Source organism: Necator americanus, chromosome III (genome assembly GCF_031761385.1).
Source record: "Necator americanus strain Aroian chromosome III, whole genome shotgun sequence".
Classification (NCBI taxonomy): domain Eukaryota; kingdom Metazoa; phylum Nematoda; class Chromadorea; order Rhabditida; family Ancylostomatidae; genus Necator; species Necator americanus.
In genome coordinates, this window is record NC_087373.1 from 38,470,682 (window position 1) to 38,484,576 (window position 13,895).

Below are 13,895 nucleotides of genomic sequence, written 5' to 3' on the forward strand. Positions count from 1 at the left end.
AATCGAAAAAAAAAGCAAAGAATGAAGAGACTTCCAGAGAAAAAAAAAACTCAAGATCAACTCAGAATTTTTTGGGAAATCCTGTCACAGTGGAATATCACCGCACATGTGGTCAGAAGGTGCGGTAAGGATGCGACGATACGGTAGATTCAGGAGTACGGTGACGGATGGTAGATCGCTACCATTGTTTTTTCATACGATCCTGAGCCTGTTCGATCACCGCTCGTAAACCGTCCGCGTCCAATTCGTCCAACAGTACCGACACGGCGGACATGATCTTACCGATTCGTACGTCCTGGAAAGAAATTTTCTTTCCTGTACGTCCGGGATAGTCTCGAACGGTCACCACGAGACAAAACGTACTCTTGCCGGGCTCTGTGACTGTCGTCTCGTATGAATTCTTCGCCTTGGCGCACTAACACTTCGACCATATGAAGAACTTGTGGGTGTTCGTCTTGCCTCATGCATTGACATGCACATCCTATTCGCTATAGCGTCCATGGAAAGTGGACGAGTTTCCTCTTCCAGACTAAAATACGCATTCTTTTAGCACGAATCAATCAATCAACCAATCTCAAACATCTTGAAAAAAACTTATCAAGCAGTGAAATCAATACTTATGACCATTTTTTAAAAGAATTTATGCACTTTTCAACTGAATTTTCCCGGGTAAAAAAGTAAAAATATGTATTAAAAAAGAATAGTTAATATAAAATAAAAAAAAATAATTCCTTATATACTTGTAAGAAACTGGAACACACCTACACACGCATTTATCCAAGAAATTTTTAAAAAATCTTTACCGAAATAATGAAATAAGTAAGAGGTGAAGACCACGCCCATTTCAAATGCGCGGCAGATTTAAAAGATGAAATTGTGACAGATCCTTAAACGCAGCGTATCACGATTTTGACGTGGTGTGTGGGAATCCACAATGGAAACGTAGAGTTCGTAGGATTGTGGTAGATTGTGGAACCCTGCGGTATTCTTCTCATCTTTCCCTAACCGCCGTAAAATTCGGTAATGGAAGACATCGTTCTTTCCTACGAAATCAGTTGCAGCGCGTCACGCTTGTGCACGGGGGCCGCGACCACGAGCGAGCGCGCCAAGATCAATTATATCTTCCCCTGTTCAACTGAAACCGATGAATAGGCGGCTGCTAAGGGTACAGAAACGTGCATATAAAAGCGCGTTCTAATGTACTTCGTAGGAATTAAAGCGGTTCCCACGCCATTTTTCACGATGATTAGGGAAAGATGAGCGGAAACGCTGCTTTTAAATTATGTACATAGTTGAGCTGTGCGGCAAATTTCGCTTAGATTTTCGAGTTAATCCCTTTTCCTGCCGTTATAATTGATAATTATTAGTTATTACATATGAAAAGCTTTCCTGTAGATCGAACACAAAGAAGGCGGGAAATTCAAAATTTTCGGAGCAAAATCTACAATCTGTGGAATCATAAAAGCAACGAAAGAGGCTAAAGATTAAAGAAAAAAGATGATGAATCAAAAAAGATGATAAGACAAAGATGATGAAGATAAAGTTAAGATAAAAAGTGTCGGATAGAGATCCTACAGCCAGAGCATCCCTTTAAAAAAGGCCTTTTTATACTTTCCACCGACAGAAAATTCAGAATCCCGGATTTTCCCCGGAAGAACCTATTCAACTGACCTGAAATCACCCCAATCTTCATCTCCACGCTCCTCATGCGCAGGTTCGTAGATCGATTGCGTCATTATTGACGGGAGCATCGATTGACTCATCATGCTGAGCCTGGATCCTCGTAATGAATGTGGATCTCGAGGCGGTGGTAGCCGTTCCTCATCCGACGCATCACCGTAGCTGACCATCTGCGGTTGCATTACCGTGTCGACAATGGCTCTTCCTGGAAGCTAGCGGGAAATAGTGAATAAATGGAAAAATAGCTAGTGTTGATGGGAAACAAACAAAAACAATACCGTATAGGGACTGTGTCATGGCATCGTGTACCGTTACGCTGCTTCTGGAGCTACGTGCACTATGAAGGCTAATCATGCTCGCGTGCATGTCACATTCCGGAGCGGAATCATCCTGCTGTGCTTCCATGTGATCATCCAGGGTGACAGCTGAATTTGAGGAACAGCTGAGATATATTATCAAAGGGAATGAAATGACAAACTGTATTACCATATTATATCTATTATATTATATATATTTATTTATTCATTATATTTTTTTGAAATTTTTATTATCTATCATTTTCATTTGTGATTTTCCATTTTATTTTTTTTTATTCTTATTTATTTTTATTTTTATTTATGGAGGATTTTCGGTGTGCAGTGTTGCAAGAAAATAGCAGGTTAAAGCATAGTTCACTAGTTCACTATCAACTCCCAATTTCTATTCAATTTCTTCTAGCTTAGCACAAATCTATTAGAAAAATCGGCCGCCGAAGATGAGATAGCCATCGATCGATGGCATGGTTCAATAGTAATCAGTTCATAACTGCTGACATTCTCTTATGTTTCAATTTTCTCAATCTTCTTTTAATTTTCACAGTCATATCTTTGAGTTTTCGTAGCACTTTTCCGAAGAAAGAAAAATTTAAACGCACCAAACAACAAAAATTTAATTTTACCTCAAAAAAAAAGGCTCTAGAGAAATTAAAACTCAAAATTTTTTTCCATGAATGTATATATTTTAGCAGAAAAAGACATTTCAACAAAATATTGATATTTTTGCCACGAGAAATTTGTTAGAAAATTTGATTTATTAATTTGATCAAAAAAATCCAAGGGAAAAAATTCTTGCAACATTTGGTACATACTCTGCTCGCATTGAGCCACTCTCGAGGCTGCCAAAATTTTTATTGGCTATTTTTTTGTATTTGTACTTTTACTTATTTATTCGTTCTATAGTTTTGGTTGATGCCTTGGCTACATCGTTTTAGGATCGGAATTCTAGCGCAAGCCGCAAGCATCGCAAGGTGTTCAACGACAATTTCGTGGAAACGTCAGCAAGAACCGAAAAATAACTATGCATGGTTGATGTCAAGGAGAACATATAATAAATTATCATCGTTTCGAGGTTTATTAGAAGTCAATCATTTATTTATTTATTTATTCACATACACCAATGGTGCACCAAAAAAAGAAGGAATGAAAAAAATCATACCGAGATTACGGTAAAAAAAATCGAAGACTAGTAGTTACTAGCTTCAACATCTGGATTACAAGAACAAACGGTTACACGGGCGAGGAAGGGGAAGTAAGTCTCTGTCTGTCCTCTGTCCTGCGATAGTGTCCAGAGCGGATGGAATTAAGCAATTTTTCAAATATTCAGGATTTTTAAGGGGATTTTCACAAGATTTCAAGCTTAGCTTAGAAAAGTCGAGTAGCAGCAAGTTCCGACCCGTCTCCTTCTGCACTTTTTTCATTTCATGATGTACATAATTAAAACTCGGTGTGAGCAAAAAGAACTGCTTCTGATCATGACTGCTGCCTGTTACTTAAATATTTTTCCCTCTGGATATTTTGATGCCGGCTCTTTTTTTTTGCATTTTTTTTTGCTTAGAATTCTAAAGCATTTCGTTTTAAAAGTTTTGCAACTAATTCCTCGCATTAGAAGTCACGTATCCTTTTTTTGAACTAAACAACCGGGGAGTTGTTGTGCTGTAGAACTCTCTTTGATTATTTACAACAAAGGATTTTCGAAGGTGTTCGTGTTTCTTTCATATGTCCAATGGACTTAGGAACAACAATTTTTCTCTTTGTAAAAGACCAGTCCTCGTCAGAAAGAAATGGAATCGAACTCAAAGAATCCAAAAAATGAAACAGACTATTTCCATTCGAAATGATAAGCCTCGAGGCAACAGAGCAAAAAACCCACGTCGATCATCCAACTTCGTCAATTGTGGCAGTATTCGAAGAATCCGATGACGATAGTCGCCAGATTTCGTGCATGGATTCTCGTCTATCCATAATACGCGTAAATTCCGTAATTCCTAGAAACGAACTGTGAGAAAGAAACACACACTCTAAAACAAACCCGCTGTGGTAATTTTAAAGGATTGAAACTAACCCTCAAATATTCGAACTCAGTAAAACTTTGAATGTTATTCTTTCGCAAGTACAACTCGACGAGACGTGTGCAGTTTTTAAGCGGTTGTAAGGTCTCGACACGATTAACGCTGAACCATAAAAGAATGTTTTTTTTAAAAAAAAACTAGAACACAAGCAGAAACCAAGGTTAGAAGTTTACCTCAATGATAACACCTCAATGTTCACCATTCGTTCGCATATTGATATGTCATCGATGTCGCAGCCCCTGGAAATGGGAAAAAATAAAAAGTTTTAAAAAATTAAGGAAATTAAAGTTATGTAAACTGAGTTACAAGCACTTTAATCTAATTACCTAAACTCCTAACACTCAAAGCCGCAGTTAAGTAAACCGATACTGTAACCACTTCCGAAACCCGAAAAAAATATAAAGCCACATGTGATCATTTACTGTTTAACGTACTGTAACCGTTCTCGACGGTACCTATGTCCACTCATACGGTAGGGGTACGCATTCGGTTTAGGCAGCGTCCGGAGGGGAGGGTTAATGTGGCCCATACAGAAGAACTATGGCGGTTTGCACCAACATGGTCGTGGTCATTCTTGCAAAAATCTCTGTGATCATAGATTTTTTATACTTGCACTGGGTAAACAATGCATTCTGGATGTCATTTCAAAGAATTGAAGAAATCATGATTTTTTCTAAAGATTCTCCAGCGGAAAACATCAAAACCCCCCTAACAAAAAATAACCTCGCCAGGCGAAAATTCGGTAGATGTACACAATTTCGCCTTCCTCGTTTCTTTGGAATGACACCTAGAAGGCGTTGTTTACCCAGTGTAAATATAAAAAATGTAGGATTTTTTTGTCAGAACTCTCCAGTAGAAAAACATCAAAAACACTAACAAAAAGTAATCTTACCAAACAAAAATTCAATAGACCAAAATAGTGAAAATGTGAAAATGAATAATTATATAATAGCAATAAATAATAACAAAAAATATAGAAAAGCAGATTTATAAAGATCTATAAGACCAATCATTCGAAAAAAAAAAACTGCATGAAGTAAAAGTTAGTAGTCTATCAGCTATCAACGAAGAAATACAAAAAAATGATCCCAAATTGTTTTTCAATTCACTTCTCAGTCCTTAAGGTATATGATATTAGCTACTAAGACTAGATTAAAGTCTACTCCATTAAAATTTCCACTAACTCTTCCCTTGATTACGAGTAAAAATTACTTTCAGTAAAAAAAAAAGCTTTTCGATATACGCCATTCATGCATACAATTTAAATGTTGTTGTAAAAATAATATCTTGTTATTAAACACCGAGGGATGGAGATTAAGCAAAAAAAGCAAATAAATGCCAATTTTCCAAAAATTTTTGAGATCTAAAAAAAATCTAAGATTTGGCTCAAGAAATACTAGAAAAATTGACAAAAACTCAACATGTGCTCTTTAAAACGCTCCATTATTTTAGTTGATATCCTATTTTGTTTGGGAGATAAAGGCACCAAAATCATTTCTGCTTTTCAAGTATTTGAAGTTACGATTAATTCATTTAAACTCGATTATTTGGCGAAACCTAGAGGAACAATTCTCGCAAGCCCCCCCACCCTTTCGAACTCTTTTTTTTTTCCTCGGTAATCCTAAGTCCCATCACCATCCCCACATATGTACTTCCATTATATTTCCAATACTTCATCCATGGCCTCGTTGTACAAAGTCATTTATTTGCCCGCACATCGCTACTCGGATGAAATCGCCGCGTTGCGTGCAACAGGACGCGGCGCCGTGTGTCCCCAGAGAGCGGCGATGAATCGACCGCGGCGCTGCTCGACTCCTCTTCGAGAGACGAAGAGACACGGTGCACGAAAGAGATATTTTCATCATAAAAACGTTGTTTATCTTGTGAAACTTCTCTACATGACTACGGTAGCTCAAATATTTAAAATCGTGACGCAATGAACGAGGAAAGAGATCGGGCCGAGCGATACGATCCACCTTAATATTTTGACAGATTTTACTTTTTTCAACTTATTTTCTTTTTAATAAAACTAGATTAACTACTCACCTCATTTAACAATTTCTTAAGTTAGAAGCGCAATATTTTATTAACCTATTAGGAAGAAACCCTTGAGGATTCAATTAAATTAGATTTAATTTGAATTTTTTTTAGATAATTTAACCCTTCGGCTCTGAAGTGTAATTATAATAAAGCTAATCAAGGCACCACAACTGCCCTACCCCCACCATAAATCCCTTCTGTAATGGAGAGGGAATTCATCCTGAGTGGTTTTTTAAGGGATCGTGACATCATTCCGGGAAATATCAGAAGTATTGACTTTGTCGTTCCCTTTTTCTTCGAATAGAACTGCAAGGAAAACGAACATTTCTTCGATCTAGAGGAACAGCAATGAATAAGAGCACATTTCCTCTATCACCAATGAATCCTGAAAGGACTCGGCAAAAAGCCGGAACTAAATCCCAGAAGGAGCAGAGATGGGAAAAAAAGGAACCACGAATTATCAGCTCCGAGTCAATGGGTTTTTCAGACTACTTCCATTTCCACCTTCTTCGAAAACAAGTAAAAAGAAATGGAAAAATTCGATGTAAAGGAGCAATGATGAATAGAAACACATTTCTTCAATCATGAATGAATCCCGAAAGGAAACATGAAGGAACTCAATCTCGGAAGAACCGCAGATGGAAAAACGGAACCAAGGATTATCAACTTCATTCGCCTTCTCAGACTAATTCCACACCTTTCCGATCGATGTCTGACCATACCGAATCAATATTTCCTTGAGATTCCAGCAACCTATTCGAGGTTTGCCTCATCTCTTCCCAAAAATATCTCGCTTTCCGGACACCAGTTGGCTTCCTGGCTTCTTTTCCTCGTAGCACAAGAGCGCGTAGTGACAACTCAGCTTATTTCGCTTATAAACGACGGCACCGTTGGATGGCGAGCCTTCGTTGACTCATTCTCCCTCGGATTTCACCATTCAAACACTTACTTTCGATTCGCAGCCAAATCCTAATCCCAAGGGTCCGCTGGCCTGTTTTTTTAGGACCTTGTCTTGTTTGAAATTCTCAGGATATGACTAGAACGAGAACTTTGAAAAACGATCGAACTACTGACAGCAATTTATTTTAATTTTATAATTTAAAATTTTAATTTATTTTAATTTTATAGTTAGTATTTATTAATTTATTATATTATTATTTAGGTATTGTATGTATTCATATTTATTTCCAATGAAAATACGCACAGTGATCGTTTTCCACTACCCAAGATCCAAGAAAACCCAATGAATTCAAGAGAAATACATCTATTCGCTGTTTTTCAAATGAAACAAATTCTCTCCGTTGGATGGCCGGTTCATAAAGAATTCTCTACATTTTTAAAGGCATGTTTTCTTGTTCTATCTGTTAAGAAAACATCGATTGGGATTAAACTTTGTCAATTTCTCCTTCACTTTTCTATTTTTCAACCGAGATTTGAAAAGAAAAATCCTTCCCTTCTTTTCGAACATCGAAATATTCCTCGTTTAGCTTTAGTATGCAAAGAAAATTCAGATAAAAATAATTATTATAAAGAAATAAAATTTTGCCCTTGAATAAAATAAAATAATAGATAATAAGGTCAATTTTTCCTGCATTTTAAGATGCAAACCAAATCCTCTAAAAAAAATTCTTCTTCTTTCGCAACACCAAAAAAATTCTTAGTTCAGTTTTAGTTCTTACACAAAAAAAAAACAGAACTTTAAAAACATTTTTGTCTTAGCTGTTTCATTTTCGATGAGAAGAAAACAAAATCAACTTGTTGGAGAAAAAAAAGGAGTAAAGCGCCTTTTCTTCAAATCATTAAAGGCCTAACATCAACTATTTACTTGGTTAGATTCGTCTCGGTTAAACGTTTCACAGTCTGTTGAAAAATATTCTTTTAAAAAAAACCAGATAAGAAATGTTAAAGTCGCTCATTGCAGTGCTATTTCTTATAACTAACAGGGGAAATCCTCATTTCTCGGTTTTCCACGCTCGTACGAAATAGCGTTATTAATCTTGTTTCAGCCTCCGTGACTCATCCATCCACGGCGGCCCTTACATTTGTTTTCCATGCATTTCGTCAAAGTACACTCTTTAAGCCAGAACTATTTTTAGAGAAGAAAAGAAAAATCCCGAAAAAAAGCCAAAGAAATACATGTAAAAGAAGAAACTATTTGAAGAAAGAAAAGACAGTAAGCCAGGTTTGAAGTGAAAATTTAAAATAATGTAAAATAAAAAATATTCGTACTGGATGTTCTCTTCCTTGTTCTTTCTTATGAGGCGATTGGCGACGATTAAACGGTTAACCTAATACCGGAAACAAAAAATTAATAATTAAGAACAAGAGTAAGAAGAATAAGAATACTATAAGATTCTAAACTTATATAAATATATATCTTATGATCTAAAAAAATCAAAAAACAAAGAAAAAGAACGCAAAAACTTCATTTTTTGATCTTTTGTCAGTAAGAAATAAAGAAAAGACATGAAACGGAAGTAGGACAAGGACAGAAAAAAATTCATTTTTCTTTCTTCAAACCCTTTCATCTAAATCTATGTGGCTAACTAATCACTTCTTTTGACCTTAAAATATAGATCATAATACGTACACGTATACGTATGCGTACGTACACATAGTCCATATACGTACACATATGTACGTATACGTACATGCTATGTGTATACAGGAGTCCTGCACACAAGGAGATTTCGGGGAGTAACCCAGTTTTTCTTTTTGACTCTATATATATCTTCAGGATCTGTGTGTAAATCCAATAAAAACCGTGTATTTTTGGCGTGTTAGATCCATGAAGGGTCATCAAACTCTCATTAGCCACGAAAAAATGTTTAGATCACTTGATTCCGGCCATAGGCCCAATCCCAGAAACCTCAGAGTCCTGCTCTTGAGTTAATTTATGAGGAAATCCCTGTTTTTTTTTTGTCGGATACTGACCTACATACTTGGCTAACCAATCACTTTTTTTGACGTTAATATATAGGTCATAATGTCATTGTGTAGGCTAATAATAAAAAGGATAATAGTGCCTGACGTATCAATCTGCTCCGGATGCGCCAACGCGTTTTACTGGAAGTTGTGCCCTATCGAATGACTAGTGGGGTCTAGCCGATGTGTCAAGTCACTGTTTTTACCCTCCCAGACAAGTTTGGTACCAATTTATCGACTCGGGAGGGATGAAAGGCTTGGTTGGCACTTGGGCGGATTCGAACCTGCGATCGATCGTGCAGCCACAACCGGATCTCTTAGCGACTTCGCTACACCCGCTCGACTAATAATAATGAAAACCAAATATGTATGAGATAATGGAAATTCCTAATGAAAAAAATGAAGTTCTGGAAGAGAGAAACAATCAATCATCAGATCCTCGTAACATTGTTATTCATACTTAATTAGTCTCTCGAAAAACCTTCCCACTATCAGACACGTCTCCGAATGTTTTTAATTAAGAAAGCGTTAATGAAACCAGCTACACACTGGAACTATACTGAGAGGGATAAAAAAGACAAAGAGATCTAAAAAAAAAGATAAATATGATGAGATGAGGTCAAACATACCATAGATTCAACTTTTTCACAGCCTCCACTGAACATTTCGTACGTATGTAAACGGTAGAGTCCGTGAGCGCAACCATATGTCTATTCTGGAAAAAGGAAAAAAAGAAATTTCCCCCAGAAATCCATCAGAAAATTCCTATCGACGTGCGCAAATGCTATAAATGACAAATGACATCTTCCACTGGGAAATGTTCGCTGACAAGCTTCGAGCAGAAAAAAAAAACAACACCAAGAAATAAACAAAACATGCCGATTTCGTGCAACGCATTCACAAAATCGGCAACGGGAACGGGAACGGCAATTATTCGCTTCGAATGACTTGAGCATTAGAGAGGGTGAAAAAAAAACGCCAAAAGGGAAATCGACATCATAGCAACGTGCTCAATCCATCCTTTTTACGTCGCTGAGCCTAACAGCCGTTTTCTTTTTTTTTCTGGAGGAAAATTTTTTTAGAAAATACGTAAGACAAAGCATAGAATTTTCTCTATGACGCGAAAATTTAAGTGGGACACTGCTTCCACCGCTGTCGAACGCTGTGGCCACGTTTCCCATTTTCAATTCTCGGCTAAGATTTTCTGGATGAAAAGCATTAATCATTCATGTATGTACAAATAATTTTAGAAACTCAGACGTCGATTACGGGTTTATTTCGCTTTACTTTTTTTATTTAAGAATTATAATTAACAATAATGTTTGTAAACATTTAATAATGTCAATAATACTTATATTATTATAATATGGTAGAATTTTGGTTCTAGGATTGCTTCCACAATCGTAAAAGCTAACATATTTTTCTGCATTTCGGGAAAATCTGACAAACTAAATGCAGGAAAAATTTGTTTGCGTGTGATCCATCCAAGAGACTTTCAGGACAATGATCAAAGTAAATAAATGAGCAAATAATAATTGAATAATAAAAACAAGTAAATAATAAGTAAATAGACACATACGAGTCGCTGAAAGTTCATGAATTTTAGGTCACAAGTTTGATCTAAAGAAAAAACCAAAGGAGATTTTCTGGACAGTGATCGAAGTAAATAAATAACAAATAATAAATGAATAATATAAATAAGTAAATAATAAATGAATAGACACGTACGAGTCGCTGAAAGTCCATGAATTTTAGATCACAAGTCTAGTCTAAAGAAAAAAAAAACATGAATTCATGAGTGCGGGAAAATTCTGAAAGATGTTTTGTAGAACAAAATTCTTGGTAAATAAAAATTCACGAAACAGCCGAAGATGAGCAATGATTTAGGTCATTAGTGCCTCAAAACCAACCTCTATAAAGTGCTAAAAGCAGAAATCCACAAAAATAAATATCAAAATTTTAGGGAGAGGCTTAGAACAATAGAAAAGCTGCGGAAGGATTCGGATCTTCAGCTTTGCTTGTCCTTGAGTGTTTTATCCGCCGACTGAGCGTAGCAACCTAATGAAACTCTCTCACTATTTCCAGAAACTTGTTTACTTTGAAATGTGCACGAATTCCCTGGAAAGAAGCGTTCTACGCTAGCGCTTCCATTGCAACGTTTAAAAGCTTCTACGCTTTAAAACCATTAAATCCATTAAAGCACGTGAAATCAGTGTTCTCGTTCGTTTTTCCGTATCTTAACACAAAAACATCACATCCATCCATCCATGACAAGAGCACGGATAATTGCCAACAATTCGTTGTGGTGGATCGTTCGTCGTAATTTATACGTACCATATGATAAACAAATTCATAAACGATCGTGAAAAACAAAAAGAAGAGCCGAGAACGCAGAAGAATGGACTTCTTTTGGACATGAATGTTCGTCCATTCGTCAACAAACAATGAGTTCATGAATTGCTAACAAAATGATGAGCAGAGGCTTCAAAATGCACTGAAAGTACTGAAAAAAGACCAGTAAGCAGAGAGTCTGTTTTTTTTTCTTCAAAAGACCACCATCGTTGTATGTCAACATTTATGTCTTCGAAAACATCCCACACTAAAAATCGAAAATACTGGGATTCAATTACTATTGGAGCACGCGATAGAGCGAAATTCGCGAAAAAAAAAGAAGGCTAAAAGCTCGCCATAATTGAGCACTAAGACTTTTAAAATAATAATCTAAATAAGAAAAATTCGAATTTAATACTTAAGGACTATAAACGGACACTAAATTCCGTCACTTTTTTTTCCAAATAATGCTTTAAGGAAGAAAAAGCCGACTTTTTTCGGGGTTTTTCTTCTTTAAACCATTATTTGAAAAGTCTGAGTGCTGTTGTAGTCGCTATAACTCTTCAGTGAACGCTTGGAAAAGGCGAATAGAATTTTTTTTTTAAAAAAACGCAGGTAAGAAAATAAATCACACTTTTCCGTTGCAAAGTTGCGACAATATTCTGACTGTTAAAGGATTAGTCAGAATGAGAACGAATAAACGGCAAATAAGTAAATAAATAACGAAATAAATATGCAAATAAATCCATGAGTAAGTTAAGTAGAGAGTAGTGGAACCAAAAGAGAAGAAAAGAAACAAGAAAAAGCTGACAAGAACGAATGGGAACTAATGAACAAACAAACAAACAAAACAACAAAAAACAACGAATTTACCTGTGCTATCAATCTGAGAATAATCAAAAAAGATTGAAGGCAGTTGAATCAGAGGAAATCATTTTCAGGTAAAAAAAGAGCAGCTTCCAGCCCCACATATTTAAAGGATAGCTAAGCAACCGCCCGAGAACGGGAAATTTCCAAATTTTCGGTTGAAAAAAAAAATTCAATGGAAATATTTTAGTGATTCCAGAGTTTACGAACGCATCATGAGACTCAAATTCACATCAGTTACTCGCAGTGAGTACTGTAGTTTGCAAAATAATCCACCATATAAGCGCCGACGATGGCGCAGAATGTGATCTGATTGATCATTGATCCACTCTGTAATTTACTGGACATCATTATTGGTAGTAGTAGTAGTAGTTAGTAGTAGTGTACCATCCAGTTTCAGGTGAAACATTTGTTTTCTATGTGGTAGCAGCATAGAATTATTAAATTATTCATACTCAGGTATTCATAGACATCACCAGATCCGGTAGCTGACACTCAGCTGACCGAAAAAAAAATGCAACACATATACGAAAACTAGTCCCCATCTGTTATTCACACTTCTACAACAGCACTTTGGCATCCGACTCCGGTAATCAGCGCAGTTGACTCCGAAAAAGTTGTTTGTAAACATGAAGAAAAACATCCGTACTGAGTAAACATATATTTTCGGGGAGGAGGCGCCCGCGCTAGAGGACCAGTTCTCATTCATTCCGTGGCCGGGACAGAGGCACTTCTGTGGCAGTCAATAGGAAAAACCCTAATTAGATTTCACCCGCACCACTAGATTACTCGAAACTCGCCCCAAATCAACTATAGTCAGGAAAAAACCTAGATTCTATGATCGTACGTCCCATTTGAGTTAGGTGTTCGGAGAGCATAAGGTCCCATATGTACGAAACAAACACATTTGTATTATTTTTGAAATTAAAAAGAAATATTATATTCATTCAAAAATTCTCACAATTATTTCGTACTATTTCAATGTTATTTTTCAAAGAGTTTCCAGCAAATTTCACAAGGATACATTCCTTTTCTAAAAAAAAAAACTAAAATACCCAAGCACGGCAGTGAACGAATAAAGTAACTGGCGTATAATGCTAATTACAATATTTTACCAATTGCATCATTTATTTCTAATTATTTTGCACTATATCAATTTTATTTTTCAAAGGGCTTCCAGAAAATTTTCATGGACACAGTCCTTTGAAAAAAAAAAGATCCAAAATACCCAAGCACGGCAGTGAACGAACGGAGTAACTTGGCGCGGATGATGCCTTGGCGAAATACCAACCAAATTCAGGATGATTCAAACAAAAAGTGCAAATCCGGAACGGAGGGTCTGCTGTCCTGGGAAGACAACAAGATGAATAGTCCTCCCCTTACGAAGCACGAATCGATTTGACCTCCGCATCGCATGTTTTTCATGCCCCCGTGCTAAATCAGGAAGCTGTTTGAAATACGGACGCAGCCTGGCAGTGATGCGAATAATCACTGTAGCCGAAGCCAGCTGAAGCGAAAACGACGACTGAACTAAACGTTCAGCCAGCGTCCACGGCAGCCAGGACCCTCAGTCGGTCGGCGGTGCTCTGCTCTGCCGTGTGCCGATGGATTGAAATCAATAGGGTGGGGGAGCAAAGACGGGGGATGGATGGATGGATGGATGGAT

At 36.7% G+C, this 13,895-nt stretch overlaps 1 protein-coding gene across 2 annotated transcripts; it reads right to left on the minus strand.

Moving 5' to 3' along the window:
- Positions 1-178: 178 nt before the first annotated feature.
- On the minus strand, positions 179-11,485 carry RB195_012279 (uncharacterized protein; the record flags this gene model as incomplete). 2 transcript variants are annotated; one of them, XM_064194063.1, is made up of 9 exons in its annotated part: positions 179-295; positions 364-529; positions 1,672-1,885; positions 1,959-2,105; positions 3,868-3,982; positions 4,060-4,168; positions 4,240-4,305; positions 9,661-9,746; positions 11,366-11,485. In XM_064194063.1, the coding sequence occupies 9 exons, from the start codon at positions 11,483-11,485 to the stop codon at positions 179-181; spliced, it is 1,140 nt and encodes a 379-aa protein (XP_064051646.1). The 2 variants fall into 2 exon arrangements, with proteins under 2 accessions (XP_064051646.1, XP_064051647.1); XM_064194064.1 differs by lacking the exon at positions 11,366-11,485 and having other exon boundaries at positions 9,661-9,737.
- Between the last annotated feature and the right edge of the window lie 2,410 nt (positions 11,486-13,895).